At 58.5% G+C, this 17,562-nt stretch overlaps 2 protein-coding genes across 3 annotated transcripts; both read left to right on the top strand.

Moving 5' to 3' along the window:
- Positions 1 to 357: 357 nt before the first annotated feature.
- On the top strand, positions 358 to 5,611 carry LOC133267999 (extracellular serine/threonine protein kinase FAM20C-like). Its single transcript, XM_061450810.1, is given in 10 exon segments — positions 358 to 821; positions 2,251 to 2,404; positions 2,407 to 2,591; positions 3,103 to 3,195; positions 3,365 to 3,480; positions 3,785 to 3,965; positions 4,290 to 4,399; positions 4,984 to 5,065; positions 5,202 to 5,261; positions 5,349 to 5,611. Coding segments are annotated over 10 exon segments (1,680 nt in total). The 3' UTR covers positions 5,584 to 5,611.
- A 2,651-nt stretch (positions 5,612 to 8,262) lies between these two features.
- Positions 8,263 to 15,622, top strand: SUN2 (Sad1 and UNC84 domain containing 2). 2 transcript variants are annotated; one of them, XR_009742935.1, is made up of 17 exons: positions 8,263 to 8,603; positions 9,118 to 9,290; positions 9,445 to 9,579; positions 9,785 to 9,880; positions 10,054 to 10,147; positions 10,365 to 10,435; positions 10,619 to 10,743; positions 11,054 to 11,275; positions 11,358 to 11,435; positions 11,523 to 11,566; positions 12,030 to 12,195; positions 12,278 to 12,499; positions 13,546 to 13,630; positions 13,721 to 13,836; positions 13,956 to 14,123; positions 14,422 to 14,630; positions 14,745 to 14,790. XR_009742935.1 is itself a non-coding variant. In XM_061450828.1 (17 exons), the coding sequence occupies exons 1-17, from the start codon at positions 8,476 to 8,478 to the stop codon at positions 14,856 to 14,858; spliced, it is 2,130 nt and encodes a 709-aa protein (XP_061306812.1). In that variant the 5' UTR covers positions 8,265 to 8,475; the 3' UTR covers positions 14,859 to 15,622. The 2 variants fall into 2 exon arrangements, 1 of the variants encoding a protein (XP_061306812.1); XM_061450828.1 differs by having other exon boundaries at positions 8,265 to 8,603; positions 14,538 to 14,630; positions 14,745 to 15,622.
- Positions 15,623 to 17,562: the final 1,940 nt, after the last annotated feature.

Genomic DNA, 17,562 nt, shown 5'->3' on the forward strand with positions numbered 1-17,562 from the left:
GATGGTGCGGGGGTTACCTGCAGCCATTGCTGTCCCCGAGCCAGCTTGGTGGCTATTGATTTGGAACTTGCCCTGTTCACACTGACCGTGGTGGTGCCAGCTTGCCCCTTATCAGCATTGATAAACCCCTCTCAACCTCCCGCCCCATCCCACTGCCATCCCAGCATTGTCACCCTATGAGGTGCCGTGGTGACAGATCATTCCTGAGACTCTTCTATTGCACTGGTGGGTCTTCTGCTGTGCTGCTTTAAATTCAGGACACCTTGCTCCTGTTTTTGCACAGAGGCTGCAGCCACAACAGTTCTCTTAGCCCCAGGTGGGTGCCCAGACCTTGCTGAGCATCTCAGGTGAGGAAAGATGCGACGCCGGCTGCAAACACTTTTTCAAAGGAAATGTAAAGTCAGCCTCCTCTTTCTCCTGTTCCTGGCCCTCCTGGTGCACTTGGTGATGGATTTGGCTCTCCCTGCAGCCTGCGGGCGCTGTGGCTGTGACATGAAAGCACTGAAAACCTTGGGTGTCCCATCAGGCAGCCCTGTGCTGGCCGGCCCCAAAAAGCTGAGCCTGAGAATCCTTCAGGATTTTAGCGGCAGCAACAGCTCCTTGGAGAAGAGCTCCCAGCTGCAGGGAAGGGCTGGAGAGCTGGGGCGACAGCGCCAGCATGGAGAGGGGAATACAGGGCAGACCGAGAGATCAAAGCTGGAGGCGCTCTTCGAGCATCCTCTTTACAACATCCCGGTCCCGGCGGTGACAGAGAAAGACAAGCTGTTTGTCGTCAACCCCATGGAGAAGTTCAGCCTGCGCAGCAGCGGGAGTGATGAATGGTGAGGAGTGAGCTCAGCCCTGGCTTGCTTTGGGGGGATAGGTGGGGTTGAGGGGACAAGTGTCAGGGACCAAACACACCGTTTCTCTGCATAGACCAGCATTTTAACCCCAGAGGGGCCCTGACTGCTGAGTGTACTCTTCTCATGCCTCAAGTCTTGTCTCAGCCCTGAGTTTCTGGGTTGCTACCCAGAAGCCTTTAGCACACAGCAAAGCCAAAGGAGGCTCTTGAATTATTCATAGTATTATGTAAGGTATCTTTCAGGTGATCTCCTCATCTCCTTTCCTTCCCCAGTGCAGACTGGCCTTTGCTCTCTCTCTTTACATATGAGGAACTCCCCAGTTCAGATTTCTAACCAGTTTTATCCCCTCTCCCAGCACGCTGGAGATGCAAAGCCTGCAATGTAGGTTACCTCCAACCGTGAGACTGTTCCTGTCCTGTATTCCACAGGGCATCGCCTGACCCCTTTAGGCTCAGGCGTATGGTGACTCACCGCTGCCGACTGCCTATTTTTATCACTGGACTACTAACCTCTAATTAGGAGGGAAGATATTAAAAGCTTTAGTGTTGATAACACATAGCAGCTTCCTTACAGAAAGCACACTTTCCAGTCGTAGTGGCTGCTAAAACTGGGAGAGAACATAGGCTGGTTTAAGAGCTGATTTCCACAGATGGGTATTTGCCTTGTCTCTGAGGGCCACCTCTCCTATGGATAACCATAGGAGATGGGTCTGGTTTTACAGAATTTGGGCACAGTCTGCATTTTCCTAGAGAGAGAGACATGGATTTGGGTTATAGATGCCCTTGGTCAGACTGTCCCATTGCAGTGCTGGTGTAGAGCAGGGGCAGATACCCCCAGGAGCCCTCCTTGAATGCCAGGAAACTGCAGCTTTGCTGGAGGCACAGAGATAGGGAAACCAGGGTGTGCAATAAACCCACCCAAGGGGAACTAGACACTGAGGGTGGGAGTTGAGGTCAGTGCTGGCGATGGCTGGGAAGCCCCTGCTCCTCAACCCCTGTTTTATGGATGCACGTGTGTCCCCAGTAAGCACATAGGGGTGTTGCTGGTTGCATGCCCGGCAGCTAGTCACTTGGGGAAAAACTACTAGATGAGCCGCCGCAGCAGGGAAATAAAGGCACAGATGAGAGGAGCAGGATTAGCCCAGGGGCTTTCTGCAGGGGATGTGAGGGAAGACACCAAGCCCCTCCAGCCATCCCAGCACATCTTGGCCACCCACATTGAGTGGGATCTGCCCAGGAGCCCCATGGAGGGCACATAGGGTGAGGTGTTTCACCAACATCCAGGGCCTTCCCCCTGCCTCACCCTCCATGCACCGGCTCCCAGGAAGGGCCTGGGGATGGGGGAATCTGTCCCATCCCAACTAAATGCTGTTGTTGTTGTTGGGGTGGTGGTGGCTGTCGGGCTGCAGGGTCAGCAGCAGTAAAGCCGAGACGCTCCTCCCGACAGGGAAGACGGCCTACGACACCTACCCTGCCTGGCTCAAATTCCATGTTGGCATCAACCGCTATGAGCTGTACCCCCGCCGGGACCCCCTGATGCCCACCCTCCTCCAGGACTTGGCTACACAGAGGATTGTCAGCTCGGGTACCACTTCCCTGCCTGCACCCCTGCCCACACCCCTGCCCACTGCCTGCTGCCCTCCTCCCTCATCCCTGTGTGCTCCCTTTCAGTCCAGAAGTCTGGTGGGACCCAGCTCAAGCTCATCATGACGTTCCCAAATTATGGGCAGGCCCTCTTCAAGCCCATGAAGTGAGTAGAGCCAGGGACAACCCCATACCCCCCCTGCACGGTCCCATTAGGTGGTGAGGAGCGGCCGGAGGAGAGAACGGAGGGAGAAAGGGAGAAACGTTTCGTGTTTCGCCTCGCTTCAGACCCCACCCCCCCACCACCCCCCATCCCCCGAAATTGAGGCGAGCGGGATGGTCCCCTGCCCCTCGCCTTCCCTGCTGCTGCTTGCGGCAGCCTGCGCGCAGCTTGTGATGGGGTAGTGACCTCCAGTGGTGGAAAGGAGAAGATGGTCCATGAGGACCACCCCGGACCCTCCAGTCCTTGAGGGCTTCCCAGCTCTTAGATTGCGAGCAGGGGGTGCATGGGGGGTTTGGGGCTGCACCACCCCGCAGGGAGCAACTGGAGGAGACTGGGTCTGGCTGTGTCTCCAGTGGCACCAGGGACACAGGGTGATGGCTGGTTTGGAGCCAAGGCCATGCTTGGGGAGAGCCTGCCCAATGGCTGTCACCCCCACCCTCCCTTCTCCTCCCAGGCAAACCCGGGACCAGGAGACCCCCATCGACTTCTTCTACTTCTCGGACTTTGAGCGGCACAATGCAGAGATTGCAGCCTTCCACCTGGACAGGTGAGTGCAAGCTTTGCATCCAACTCTGCTCTCCCATGACAGCAAAGCAGCACAGAAACTGCTCCTTCATTCCACCTCTTCCTCCCTGTGCGAGGGATGATGGGTTTAATAACTCACTGTGAAACCAGCTGGGGATCAGCAAGGAATGGTCCCAAGTTCTGTGTTTCAGGATCCTGGATTTCCGGCGAATCCCCCCAGTTTCTGGCCGTCTGGTCAATATAACGAAGGAGATTCGTGACATTACCACGGACAAGAAACTGGCCAAGACTTTCTTCATCTCTCCGGGTGAGTTTTTATACTGTCCCTCCTCTCCTGCTCCTCACGGAGCAAACCTGGAGCCAGCTGCTCCTGCCCAGGCTCCTGTGCACTGGGGCAAACAGTCCCTTTGGGGACTGCTGCAGTTCCTGCTGGTTCCCCTGCCATGGGGTAGTGCTCCTCAAGGCCTTCCCTGCCATTCCTTTGCTGGTGGCACATGCCCGTGGTGCATGGAGCATCCTCACCTGGCTGTCGGCTGGACCACCATACATGGGGGTAGCAGGCTCACTGCCTTCCTGCTCTTTGTCAACTTTTGCTTTGTCCCCTTGGCCAGCGGGCAACATCTGCTTCTACGGGGAGTGCTCCTACTACTGCTCCACCGAGCATGCCCTCTGTGGCAAGCCGGACCGGCTGGAGGGCTCCATGGCCACCCTGCTGCCCGACAAGACCCTGGCCAAGCGCCGCTCCTGGCGCAGCCCCTGGCGCCGCTCCTACCACAAGAGCAAGAAAGCTGAGTGAGCTGGGTCACAGGGAGGGATGGGGACATGGAATCATAGAACCACAGAATGGTTTGGGTTGGAAGGAACCTTAAAGCTCATTCAGTTCCAACCCCCTGCCATGGGCAAGGACACCTTCCACTAGAGCAGGTTGCACCAAGCCACATCCAACCTGGCCTTGAGCACTGCCAGGGATGGGGCAGCCACAGCTTCTCTGGGCAACCTGTGCTAGGGCCTCACCACCCTCATAGTGAAGAAGGGAGCAGCAGAACAGTGGGACAGGAGGGGGCTGCCCCATGACTGCTGTCATAGCCCTGTCCCACACTCGGCCTCTGCCCACAGGTGGGAGCTGAACCCCAACTACTGTGCTCAGGTGCGGGAGACACCACCCTATGACAGGGGCCATCGCCTCCTCGACCTCATCGACATGACGGTTCTTGATTTCCTTATGGGTGAGCCCTGCCGTGCTGGCGCTGAGATCTGGGAGGCCCAAAGAGCTTCATGTCCCACAGTACCATGCCCTGTGAGGTTTGCTGGCCAACCCATTGCTCAGGCTGCAGAGAGCTGGGCTCTTACCCAAACCGGGAGCAAAGGCTGTGCCATTAGGACACATGCCAGGCAGAAACCGAAGGACAAGCTGAACACCCTGGGCACAGGAAGCACCTCCGAGCAAGCTCCCATGTGCGGCCCCTGGGGAGCTGGGATGCGGTGATGCTCCCCAGGGCTTGCACTGCCTATCCTGTTCCTAGGGATGGTCCTTCCTCCCCATGCTGTCCCCCAACATCATCTGACTTGGAGAGCTTCCCATCTTCTCATCTCTGGCTCCCTCCATGGGGCTGCTGGGATGAGAAGGGGGTGGGGCTTTGCTTGGGTCCCCCCACTCCATGGCCATGACCACCACCAGACAGGCCCCTTAGAGGTGCCCCCAGCCTTTTTGCCCAGCCTCTGCGTTTTGGTCTCACACCAGGAGGGGTGCATATCCCTGCTCCCACATTCCGGCCCACCACCCTCTGGCCCATTTTTTGCCCCACTGCAGGCAATATGGATCGGCACCACTACGAGACCTTCGAGAAATTTGGGAATGACACTTTCCTACTCCACCTGGACAACGGCCGTGGGTAAAGCCGGGGAGGGGGAAGCAAGCCTAGCAAAGGGGTGGTGGGAAACAGTGGGTTGTGCCAAAATGCTCCCCACACTGGGCTCTGAGTTGTGGGACGATGCTGCCCTGATGCCCACTGATGGGATTTCCTTCAGCTTTGGCACTCACTCCCGTGACGAACTGTCCATCCTGGCCCCGCTCCGGCAATGCTGCAGGTAAGGGACTCCCACAGTGCGCCCCAGAGCTGCTGTCGGGAAGGGATTCCCTGGATTGAGACCCTTCTCCCTCCTCATCTTCGACAGCATCAAGAAATCGACCTACCTGCGGCTGCAGCTGCTGGCCACCCCGTCCTACCGCCTGAGCGACCTGCTGCGGGAGGCGATGGCCACCGACCCCCTGGCCCCCGTCCTGGCCGAGCCCCACTTGCACGCACTGGACCGGCGCCTGGGGAAGGTGCTGGCAGCAGTAGGACACTGCCTGGCCAGGGCAGCCCACCCGGAGAAGGTGCTGGTGGATGATGTGGGGTCACAGGTGTGACGGGGGGGTCATACCCCACAGGGTTGGGGTGTTTTGGTGAGGGTGATATGGAGAGCAGTGTGCATAGCCCTGGCTTTTGGCAGAGCTGGAGCCGGCAGTGTGATGCACAGGGAAAGGGGGTGTAGGGATAGCTGGGACAGGGAGGGTATTTAAATAAAAGGTTGGCTTAGCGGAGAAGATGAGCTGAGATCTCCCCGACCAGGGCTGCTTTCCCAGCCCTGGCCTGTCCTTGCTTGCCTGGACATGTCTCCTCAGCCCTCCAAAGCCTTTTAGGAAAAGGTTGGAATATTTTCTGTCTTTCTTTCCTGCCTTTTCCCAGAAAAAGCTGCCAAGTTCAAGCAGTTGGCAAGCTCCTTCTGCCTCCCCCACGACCCCTTCCAGCACAGCGATGCCCTGGTGAGCCCCAGAACGTAATCTAAGGCTCTCCACTGAGGCATGAGCACCCAGCCACTCACTGCTTACCTCTGTGCCGTTCTTCCCATACCCATTCAAAAAAACCCACACCTCCAGCATCACCACCTTTGCTGCAGCACTGGGGGTGCAACAAGGGGGAGAAAAGCCCCATTCCTCTCCCCCCCCCCCCCCCCCCCCGCATTCCCTCAAATCCTCCAGGAACTGCTACCAGCTCCCTCCCCAGTTGAAACTGGCTCTCAGGAGGGGACGGATTGACCTGGGGCCATGCACCCTATTTAGTGCCTCGCGGCTCGGCACCCAGCTTATCCCCTGAGCTTCCCGCGGGGGTTAATCCACAGCAGGGTTACGTCAGCTGGGGCAGGTGCCATCGCTCACAGCCACCACCAGTGTCCCCAGGTAAAGGTGCCAACAGGGAGATGTCCTCTGGCCTGGCTGGTCACCCGTGCAGTGATGGAAAACCGCAGGAAAGGGTGGGAAAGGGTGGCTGGTGCAGCAGGAGGCAGACTGCCTTGGAAAAGCCAGGCGGAGATTTAGGCTGCAACAAAAAATGGGCTTGAAAGGGAGAAAAAAAGGGAAAGAAAAGGGAGACAAAGAAGGTCTGTCTGTGTTACACAACGGGGCCGGGGACTGTGAATTGGGGTTTGTTGCAGTCTGCACCCCCTGCCCCCCGCCCCCCCCCGACACTGGCAGCAGGTCCCCAGCCTGTGCACCAGGAGGAAAAGGTTGTGAGGTTTCAGGGCTGTTTCACAACAGGGCCGGTTTCACATTTTTAACCCTTTCTATAAACGCCCTTTTGCCGCCTTACCGGAAGCCAACGGGGCCGTTCCCACGCTGTGGCCCCCCCCCAACCGTGTCCAGCCACAGGCAGCCGGCTCCCGCCCTCGCCGAGCTCCCACAGGGAGCTGTCGGATTTAGAACGCGGAGCGTAGGAGGCGGCTGCTGTCTCAGCCCGGCGCGTTGGCACAAGGTCCCGGCTGTGCCGCTCCGCGCTCAAGGTCCCACGGGAGCAGCCGGGTTTGGCTCCCGCCCCGCTGCCCATGGGGGAGAGAGATGGTAACGGGGTGTCTGAAGCCATGGGGCTGGGGAGCAGCAGAACCTGCCCACCCGGTCGAGGCGGCGTGGGCACAGGGGTGTTGAGTGGGGCTGCCTGTGCCGTAGGGATGGGTTTGGCTGTGCCGTCGGGGTGGTGTGTGGGGTTGCTGGGTGTTTGCCACCTCACCGGGGCTGGCAAACAGTCTGCCCCAGCAAAACCCAAACAGGGCTGGGGAGCAAGTAGGAGCCCCCATTTTGGGTCGCCATCACCCATGGTTTGTACTCAAGGGCTTGCCCTTGCCTGGTAGCAAGGGTTGCCTGCAGCCCTCGGTGGGCATAGTGGGTGTGGGCTGGAAGTCCCCCAGGTCTAAGGTGTTTGGTGACCTGTGGGCAGCCAGGGGGTAGGGATAGGCCTTCCTCATCACCCCCCAAATGATAAGCACAGAATCTAAGACTGGTTTGGGTTGGAAGGGACCTTAAAGCTCATCTGGTTCCAACCCCCTGCCACGGGCAGGGACACCTTCCACTAGACCAGGTTGCTCCAAGCCCCGTCCAACCTGGCCTTGAACACTGCCAGGGATGGGGCAGCCACAGCTTCTCTGGGCAACCTGTGCCAGGGCCTCACCACCCTCACAGGGAAAAATTTCTTCCTTATATCTAACCTATATATCGCCCCTGTCAGGTTAAAGCCATTCCCATCACAACAATAAAGCTATGCTAATACAGCGATTGCGACAACAACAGCGATAACGATAACAACGGCGGTAACAATAAGGGCTCTATCGAGGAGGGGCGGGGGGGGGGGGTGGTCGGCGGCGGCGGGCGCGCGCGCATTGGATAGGGGCGGGGCGGCGGCGGGGGGGGGGGGAACAATGGGGTAGGGCGGAGAACCGGGGCGGGGGAGGGGCTCTGGGCTGCTTTCGACTGACAAAGCAAAAGGGAGCGGAGCGGTAGCAGCGGGGAGTGCGGTCTTGGGCTGCGGGGACACCGGGTGCGAGGACACCGGGTGAGGGGACATGCGCCGGGGCCGAGATGGGATGAGGGTGATGCAGAAGGTCTGGGGGTGCCCGCTTGGGTGGCCCGTGGGAGGGGTGGAGAAGGGAAGGGAGTTTGTGTGTGTATATATATAAATATATATATAAATGTATATCTTTATATATTTTTTATATATATATTAAATATGTATGTATATTCCTCTGTAACCTTGTAAGGCGGCCGCGGTGGCGGTGGAGCGGGCGGGCGGGCGGGCGGCTCCATCCCGGCCCCGGCAGTGGCGGCCCGCGGCAGCAGGTGGCCCTCGGCTGGCTTTCAGCACCCACAGCACCGCCCCGGGCACCCCCCGCGAGTGGGCTCCTTCCTCCCGGTGCGTCCCTTCCTGCTGATGCTTCCTTGTCTCCCCTCCCCTCCCCAGGTGAACCGTGAACCCCCCCGTCCCGAGCCGCCGCCATGTCCCGCCGCAGCCAGCGCCTCATCACCACCCGCTATTACCCCGGGGATGACGATGCCACGACCAGCAGCAGCAGCAGCTCCCTGTTGGGAGGGCAGGAACTCCCCTTCAAGGAGGGTACTGGCAGGTTAGAGGGGTACGGGGGGTCCCATCTCCCAAACGCGGTCAGGGCCCTCCATCCCACAGCATAGACCGGGCACCTTCCCTGGCAGCTTGCAGAAGGGAGCATGACGGCGAGCTCGCTGCGTTCCGGCATGGCCGCTGGCTGCCTGGGACTGGCTGTGCCCTTCGGCTGCTCCCAATCGCGGCACCTCTGCATTTCCCCCGGCCCCGCTGCAGTGGGCGGCTGGGGGGGTTTGGTGCTGCCTGCAGCCCGATGGCGGGAGGGAGGTGTGCTGCCGGTACCGGGCCGGAAAACCGCAGCGGTGCGAGCGGAAGCGGTGCCCGCGGATGAGCGGCAGCGCCTCTCGCAAAGCGGCGGTTGCACCCTCCAAAACCTGCCCCCATCCGGTGCAGGGCAGAGGGAAGCGATGCCGGCCAAGGGCGTGGGGTGAAGTCCCCGTTTCTGCCCCGTGGGTGCACTGTGACATCCCCCTCCCGTATCCGTGCATGGCTGATGAGACCGTTCTCGCCCACGGCAGGACGGTCAGGAGGAAATCGAGCAGCACCAAGCGCCTCTCTCCTGCCCCCAGCACCCAAACCTCCTACTACAGTGAGTCCCTGGTGAGCGAGTCCTACCTGGGGGGCAGCCGGGGCCTCGCTGCCCTGGGCACCTCCGTGCTGGACGATGCCCTAGACAGCAGTGCATATTGGGGTGAGCTCTCCCTTATGTTTCTCCCTCCCGCGGTAGCTGGGGATGTCCTTTGTGCACCAGCGGGGTGTTGGGGCAGCCCCACCAGGCTGGCTGCCCCCTTTGGGGATGGGGATCGTGGGTGGTTTCTGAGGAGGACTCTGTGTTTTGGGGGAAGGTGGTGAGTTCTCTACCAGGAGGAGAAGAGGCACTGGGGACGCAGAGTCCAGCAAGATCAATGGGCTGCTGGAGAGCAAGATGTACGACACCTATGCCTCTTCGTCTGGGTACTCCTCGGAAGATGACTATGCCGGTAGGGATGCTCCGGCCTCTCTGCGGTGCCAGGGATGCTGGGGGAAATGTCCCCAAGGGGACCAGCCCAGCCCAGCACCTGCCTGTGCTCAGGACGCTGTCAGCCCCACCTGCATGCCACCCCCTGTGTAAAGCCTTCACCCTGGGTGAAAGACAGGGGTGCAGGCGCTGTTTAGTGACTTACTGCCTTGTTTCTTCCTTCCCAGGTCACTTCTACTCAGGCCAGAGTAGCCCTGGGTCGGGGCTGAGATCTGCAGCCTCCCGGGTGGGCTCCTTTCTCTGGCTGGTGTTCACTGCACCACGTGAGTGGAGAGGTGTTTGCAGCAGCACCTTTTCCTCCCTGCTGGAGTCTCCGCTCCGCATGTGCAGTTCCGTTATTGGGTGGAGGGGGTTTACCTCCCTGCGGAGCATCCTGGGGGACTGAGGGCACATTTTTGCCAGGATGCTGGCTGAGGCTTGGTTTGTCTCCCTGCAGTTCGGTTCCTGGGGTGGCTGTTCTCGGGGCTGGCAGCTGCCTGGCACCGCCTCACCGGCATGGCTCCATACCCAGACAGTGTCCCCTTCTCCAGGTGAGCGTGGTGGTGGGACACCAGGATGGGGGAGATATGGGGAAAACCCAGAGGACCCCAGGGAAGGGGTGCCCCATAGACCAAACAACATGTGGGGTGGATGTCTTGTGCCAAAGCCTGGGTAGGCTTTGCTTTCCCTCTCGCCCCCATGCAGAGAAATGTGGTGGGAGAAGGTGGCTGCAGTCCTACAGGCACCTCTTTCTTCTCTGTGCTCCAGGCGCTACCCGTGGCTGAAGAGGTCTCTGCTTCTGCTGCTGCTCCTCCTGCTCCTCGCTGCTGCTGCCTACGGTGAGTTGGCCTGGTTCACTTGACTGCCCTGAGATCAGGGGCAGTGCAGAGCATATCACTGGGGCATAGGATGGTCCTGAGCTCAGTGCTCCTGGTACCCTGGTGCATCTGTTGATGGCTGAGCTTCTGCACATCCACCCTGTCCCCTGTCATTTTAACCATCTCATCCCCCTGCATGCCTAGGAGCTTGGTACTTCTACCCCTATGGGCTGTCCACACACAGCCTCCCAGCCTTCCCATGGTGGGGAGCAGGAAAGCTTTCCTCCTCTGATGTGCCTGAGACAGGGGACCTGACCACGCTGGACCAGGTAAGCCTTGGCAAAGGCATGGCAGTGACCCAGGTGGCGTGGGAGCCTGCCCAGAGCTGGGACAGTGTGGTCATGGCTGAAAGAGCCCTGCCGTGCTGGTGGAAATGGTTCCCCCAGCTTGTGGCCATCTTGCTCTTGGGTGTCCCAGGGATGGACTAGGGGGAACATCTGCCCTCTCCTGGGAAGCAGCAGATGAATAAGATGCCATTGACTTCAGGGACTGGGTGTCCTGGGTCCCCTGTCACAGGGGTCCCTGTGGAGCAGGCAGCCCCCTGAGGGGCTGCATCACACCCTGGTTTTGCTGCTGCAGGGGCACCACCGGCTCCTGGCTCGCTTCCAGGCCCTGGAGAAGCACTTCGAGGTGCTGGAGGCTGAGATGTTACGGTGGAAGCTGCGGCAGGGAGCAGCAGCTGTGGCAGCAGAAGGGGAGCCACCTTCAGGGGATGTCCTGGCACTGCTGGAAGGGCTGTTGAGCCGCCGGGATGCAGGGCTGAAGGATCGTCTCCGCACTGACGTGAGCAGCCACCTCCAGGTGAGGTTTGGGGGGCATGCGGGAAGGTTGGGGGCATGTGAGGCCGGGCTCTGATGTTCCCCCCCTGTTCCTCACCCTGCAGGGTGAGCTGGATGCTCTCCGAGCTGAGGTGCGGAGGGATCTAGATGTACACCTAGGGAAGGTGGCACAAGCCTCTCGGGTAAGCGAATGAGCATGTGGTGGTACCCAGGCAGGACATCCCTGCTACTGGCATCAGAGGTCTCACCCCTTCCCCTTCTCCTGGCAGGAGATGGAGACACGCTTGCTGCAGCTGAACTCGGAATGGCAGAGGTAATGCTGCTGTCCAAGCAGAGCTGCTGCTCTGTTAGGGGCAGGCAGGTAGCAGGGTGAAATACTCCCCGGGAGGCATAGGAGGGGTTTACAAGTCTGGTTTGCTTGGGGCAAAGGAGAGGTTGAGAGACACAATCTCGTGTGGAATGAGGGATGGACATGTGGGTGTGTTGGCAAGGAAGTGCCCGGGCTGCCAGCGGGCTCAAAGGGTCATTGCAGCAAATAATGTTTGTGGCCGTTGTTTTGCATCCCTGTGGGGAGCATGGCCCTTCAACTGAGGAGTGAGCTGGGGATGCTTTCCCACAGGATGCAATAGAAGAGGTCATTGCTACAGGAATTAAACCCAATTGGGGCTGGAGATGGGCACAGGCCATGGGGGAGATGAACCTGCTCCCCCTGTTTGCAGAGGGGAGCTTGGACTGCTGCCGGTGTCAGGTTGTGTTGCCCCTTTCTCTCGGCACAGCTCAGCACAGGAGAGCCTGCGAGGGAGCTTCCAGCGGGAGGTGGACGAGCTGGAGCAGGAGGTGGCAGCGCTGAGGAGGGAGCTGGCGAGCCTCAAGTCGGACCAGGAGGTGATGGGGAAGCACATGGAGGGGATGCTGGAGCAGCTGAAGGCAGCGCGGGCTGACGTGAGTCCCTGGTCCCACTATGTTTGGCAGAGGGGGGCACAAGGGTGCCTGCCGTGGGTCTGAGCTCTGTGCCCTGTTTCAGGTGGAAGCTCAGTTCCCAGCGTGGGTCCGTCAGTTCCTGTCACAGTCCCACCGGGATGGCACTGCTGGGCTTGTTCTCCAGCAGGAAGACTTGCAAGCGGAGCTCCAGGCCCTGGAGCATAAAATCTTGGCCAAAGTCGTGGAGGACAGGAGGCTGTCAGCACGGGATGCTCGGATCGGAGTGGCCCTGCAGCAAGGGGGGACCACGGGGGTCACGGAGGAGGTGAGTGTTGGAGACTGCAGGTGTGGCATCAGGGGCTGTGTCCCATTGTGTGTGTGAAGGGGGGTAGCACATGTGCCTAGTAAATGGCAGAGCCATGGGGACTGCCCTTATATCTGGAACATCAACCATGGGCTCACATCCCACCTGGCAAGAGCATCCCTGAGACTCCTCCATCCTTGAAACTTATGCATCTCTGAAAGTCCTCCATCCCTTCTCTGCTGCTCGCTTCCACTGAGGTGTATCTGCACTCTGCTCTGGAAGGGGTCACTGGCAATATCTGCATGCCTGTAGGGCTCTCTCTGTCTTAAAATCCAGGCTTCTGCTCGCATATCCTTCACCCAAAAGGCAGGGCAGATGCCATCAAGGTTTGAGCATCTTGTTTATCCCTATCTTCAGCAGCACCGCTGAGTCACTTGGGGCAAAGCATTTCAGCCAAATGACACCGAAGGAAAAAATGAGCCTGCTTGCTTTGGAAATTGTTGTTGGCAATTCCCTATGGAGGTAGTGAAGGGGAGGGATCAAAAGCTGGGATTTGCAGTCCCTGCAGAGCTTTGTGCACACACAAAGTTTAGACCCACAGTGGTGCTGCAAGGTCCCAGCTCCTGGGGCTGGGTTTTGGCTCCAGAGTGATGGTCTGGCCAGCTCCTCCTTTTACAGATGGGGGGAGCTCCCATCAATCCTGCAGGATGCTGCAGGAGGGGCCAGCTGATGACACTGAGGAGGACTGCATGGGCTGTCAGGTTGTGTCTGGTACCTGCTGGGGGACACTCCTCCTCTCCTAGGCCTACCTCTTCTTCTGGGACAGGGACAGACAAGCCCAGTGTGCCTGGGCACTGCCCCTTCATGCACAGCTCCTCTCTGGGCTATTTTTAGCAGCCTCTAACAAGGCTTCCCAGCCAAACGCGTGTCCTCTCATTCCTGCCACAGTGATTCATCCCCCGGCTGCTTGCAGGAAGGTCCTTGCGCCCTCTCTGTCCCCATGGGGCAGAGGTGGGTGGGAGGCAGGATGCCCACCCTGGCACCTTTCACTCTCTGCTCTCCCACAGCAAGTGCATCTCATCGTGGACCAGGCCCTGAAGCGCTACAGCGAGGACCGTGTGGGGATGGTCGACTATGCCCTGGAGTCGGCAGGTAAGTGTGGGGTGAGCCAGCCATCTTGGGGAGGGGACCACATACCTGCTGGTGTGCAGCTTACCTGGTGCTGTCCCCTCTCTATGTCAGGGGCCAGTGTCATCAACACCCGCTGCTCAGAGACCTATGAGACACGGACGGCGCTGCTGAGCTTGTTTGGCATCCCCTTGTGGTACCACTCGCAGTCCCCCCGTGTTATCTTGCAGGTGGGCACCCTCAGGGTGAGAAGGGAAGGGCCGGCTGGGCTGTTTCTCTTGGCTGATGTCAGGGAGAAAATGGCACTGATGGTGATAACATTGCTGGTGTATTGCTCTTGTGCTTATAGCCAGATGTCAACCCTGGGAACTGCTGGGCATTTCGTGGGTCCCAGGGCTTTGCCGTCATCCGTCTCTCCAGCATCATCCGCCCCACGGCCGTGACACTGGAGCACATCCCAAAAGCTCTCTCGCCCAAGGGGACCATCCCCAGTGCCCCCAAGGACTTTGCTGTCTATGTGAGTGACCTGAGGGAGGAGCAAGGGGACACAGTGGGAGGGTGCCATGAGAGAGGGTGCAGGAGGAGAGGGCTAGTGAGCCCTATACCTGGCTGTGGGGTGATCTGGTGTGGTTGGTCTTACATTCAAGAGGGGGAAGAAGCAGTAGTAAGGGGGAGAGGGAGAGCACCAGGCTTCAGGAGGGGGTTTTGGAAGCACTGGAAGAGGGAATTGAGCAGGTATAACTCTTGGTCTCTTCCTCCTCATCCTTCCCCACTGGCCCCTGTCCCCATTTGTCTGTTTTGGCCTGGAAGAGCAGGAATGGAGACCAAGTGTGCTTGTGCCTCCATCTCCCTCTTTTTTCCTGGGTGCACCTCTGGTTTCCCTCTCTGATCACCACCCGTTCTCCCTTTCTGCCTCCCTGCCCCTCCGTAGGCTTTAAAGGAGGAGGGAGAGGAGGAGGGCCTTCTCCTTGGGCAGTTCAAGTACGACCACAATGGCAGTCCCATCCAAACATTTTACTTCGAGGTAAGTGCTTTGCTCTCGGAGCACCTGACCCCAAGAAGACAACGGGACCCCTGGGCTCTTTGAGCCCCAGAGAGCTCTCAAGGGCTCAGGTTTTTCCTTCCCCCTCTCCCCAAGGATGACACCATTGGCCTGTACCAGCTGGTGGAGCTGCGGGTGCTGAGCAATTGGGGTCACCTCGAATACACCTGCATCTACCGCTTCCGTGTGCACGGGGAGCCGGCGCACTGACCCCAGCGTGGGATGAGGATACTGCCGGGCTGACAGCAGGAGGGGTTCGCCTGGGTCACCGCTTCGCACATACAAACCCTGGGATGTGCCAGCAGCTGCTTCCCACGAAAGCTGAGGTTTAAGGGGTGAGGCTTTCACTCTTCCAAGGACTGGGGTGGCAAAGCAAGAACATCCCACGTGGGTCCTGGTGCAGCCTGGCTTGTTTTAAATGTGTATCGGACACTTTAACTTTTTTAAGCTCCTTTTTTATCAGGTCTGCACAGCTCTTCATCCCCACTGCCTGCTCCTTTCCAACAGTGTGCCTAGTGTTGCCAGGGCTTGGAAAAGGGGCATGGAATTTTGCCATGTGCTTCACTCAGGCTTGGGTGCGATACGGTGTATGGGACCGTGGTGACTGGCTCGGTGCCGGCGGAGTGGGTAGGAGCCAGCAGTCATAGCCACGGACTCTCTCCCCTCCTCACAGGGTCGTTTCTCCTGCCTTAGTGTTGGCTTTGGTAGAGATCTCCCCGTCTCTGATGCTGGGCTGGCAGAGGGGAAATAAGACAGTATTAGTGAAGTACTAACATAAACTAATGGTTCGGGGTGGCAGGAGGAGAGGAATTTGGCATGTGGTGGTGGCAGAGCCTGCCCTGGTGCTGCTCTCTCTCTGCTCAAGCCCTCCTGCTTGCCAGCGGCTGGGTATTGGCAATGCCGTTGGCCTCCCTGGCTGGCTGCTCCCCAGTGTTAAGCTTGATAATGCTATTGAAGACTCCTGTTACCTGCTTTCCTTTTGGGTTTGTTCTGTTTTTTTGAGGGGGGAGGAGGTATTTTCCAGGTGGGGTGTTAGGGGTTTTATTTTTTGTAGTAACAAAGTTAAAAAACCTTTTCCATGTGGTTTCTACTTAACCAGAGAATGTTACATGGTGCCCCTTGGGCAAGTGGCTTAGATGCAAAGAGGGCTAGAGCTTTGTTTAGTATGGGAATAGTGCACACACAGTAGGATAAGCTAGAATAAGATGAGCAGAGCTATTTAAAATACAGGCCTTGAGTTGCTTGTGGCTTGGTAGCTGAACCTGGGAGCCAAGGTCCTCCGTGGACTGCTGCCAGGCAGGGTGCTGGAGATCCTGCCCTCCTTGCTCCGGAGACATCCTCCGAGACTGCAATGTGTGGCTGTGGCCTCTTGTCCATGGCTGCATCTGTGTACAGGTGACTGTCTGCAGTGAGCTGGAGCTCTGCCCCACTCTCATCATGGGTGGGAGATGGGGCAATCCCCAGGGCTTGCAGGTGCCAGCATGCTCCTATGCTCCTGCACCTTGGGGAGCAATGGGGCCTCCCCCACCTGCGGTGCTCAGGGCTGCCTCTGTCACCTCCTGGTCCCCAGTGGCAGATGGCTGGCACAGGGTGATCTTTCTCTTGGAAGGGCTCCCTTTCCCTGCTGCCTCCTCCTGACCAGCGTGGCTCGGTTCCCTGACCATGCTGGAACAGAAGGGGGAGTTCTGCCTGCAGTGGGCATGTAAATCCTGCCTCTATCCATAGGGTTGTGATAGGGGACAGGGGACAGCAGGAAGTCCTCCCCTGTGGCAGGGGACTGCAGGAAGGTTGCATGAGGGCCTTCCCTGAGCTGAGGAGTGCCAGGGCCATCTGGCCACTCTGCTTCCTGGCTGCCTGCATCACCCCTAGTTTGGCTTACGTTCTTGGATGGCACTTAAAGCCTCCACATTTGTCATATATTTTGTTGAAATAAAAGCTAAAGGGCTCATGTTTAGTATTTTGGCCCTATCTGATGCTGGCATCATCCTCCCCCTGGCACCACCAGCAGTTAGGGGTGCATAATGAATTGATTCTCATATGGTCTTTTCTGCTTGAAGCACTGTAGGGTGAGGGATAAAGAGGAGGGGAATGGGCTGAAGAAGTGTCTCCCTTCAGCATGCTCCAGTGTACGCTGGGCAGAGGGGCTGAGTTCTGACCCACTCCATGCCACATGGAGGGGATGAGGATGATGTTAGCACATCCCTTCTGGAGGGGTCTTTTTGCTCCGAGCTAGGAATGTGAGCCTGAAGCATGCAGCCCCATCTCCAACAGCTTAAAGTGACCCCATGGAGCTCTCTGCAGCACTGGGAGGCCCTTTTGCTGGGGGAAAGGAGATCCGCAGCCAGATCCAGCAAGGATAAATTCTCTCCTATATTGAGCATAGTCTTAATTCTTGGCAGCTACAGCCAGAGTTATTTTAAACTTGTCTGCAGCTGCCTGCTTGCCTGGGAGTCATGTCCATGAGTGCCCTGCGCACATGGCGTTGTGCTTTTATAAATGCCTAGGCCTGCCTGGCCTGGGTTGGGCAGAGCAGCCCCTGTATTTGAGTGATAGAGAGCAGAGATGAAGCTCTCCCCCTTCCACAGGGGTTCTTTGGCTGCTGGAGCAAATGCCATAACCACAAGGCTGGAAAACCCCTTTATCTTACTTCCCTTCTAGCTCCCTGCCCCCTGGGTTGGGCTGCCAGGATGGACAGGGTCTTCTTGCTTCTCTGGTAAATCGGGCATGGTGGTGAGAGGTGGCAAACAGGGAACCTCTTTCCCCAAGAATGGAACTGGAGCTGGGTCTCTGCTGTTAACCACTGGCTGTGGGGTAGGGCGCATTTGGCTTTACAGGGCAAGCCTGCCCTGTCCTTTGGAGATAAAAGTGTGCTATTCTGAGGTTAAAAACCCCTGGAGCCATCAGTGAGAGGTCA

The sequence above is a fragment of the Pezoporus flaviventris genome, unplaced genomic scaffold (assembly GCF_033815535.1).
Source record: "Pezoporus flaviventris isolate CSIRO_AGI_PZ_B2104156 unplaced genomic scaffold, CSIRO_AGI_Pfla_v1 ptg000011l, whole genome shotgun sequence".
NCBI classification, from domain to species: domain Eukaryota; kingdom Metazoa; phylum Chordata; class Aves; order Psittaciformes; family Psittacidae; genus Pezoporus; species Pezoporus flaviventris.

What these genes read in the sequence shown, in the direction of transcription:
- SUN2 (XM_061450828.1), top strand. Translation starts at nt 8,476, where the DNA reads ATGTCCCGCCGCAGCCAGCGCCTCATCACCACCCGCTATTACCCCGGG. An exon ending in AGACAGCAGTGCATATTGGG is followed by an intron (nt 9,291 to 9,444) that starts GTGAGCTCTCCC and finishes TTTTGGGGGAAG; the next exon opens with GTGGTGAGTTCTCTACCAGG. An exon ending in GACAGTGTCCCCTTCTCCAG is followed by an intron (nt 10,148 to 10,364) that starts GTGAGCGTGGTG and finishes TCTGTGCTCCAG; the next exon opens with GCGCTACCCGTGGCTGAAGA.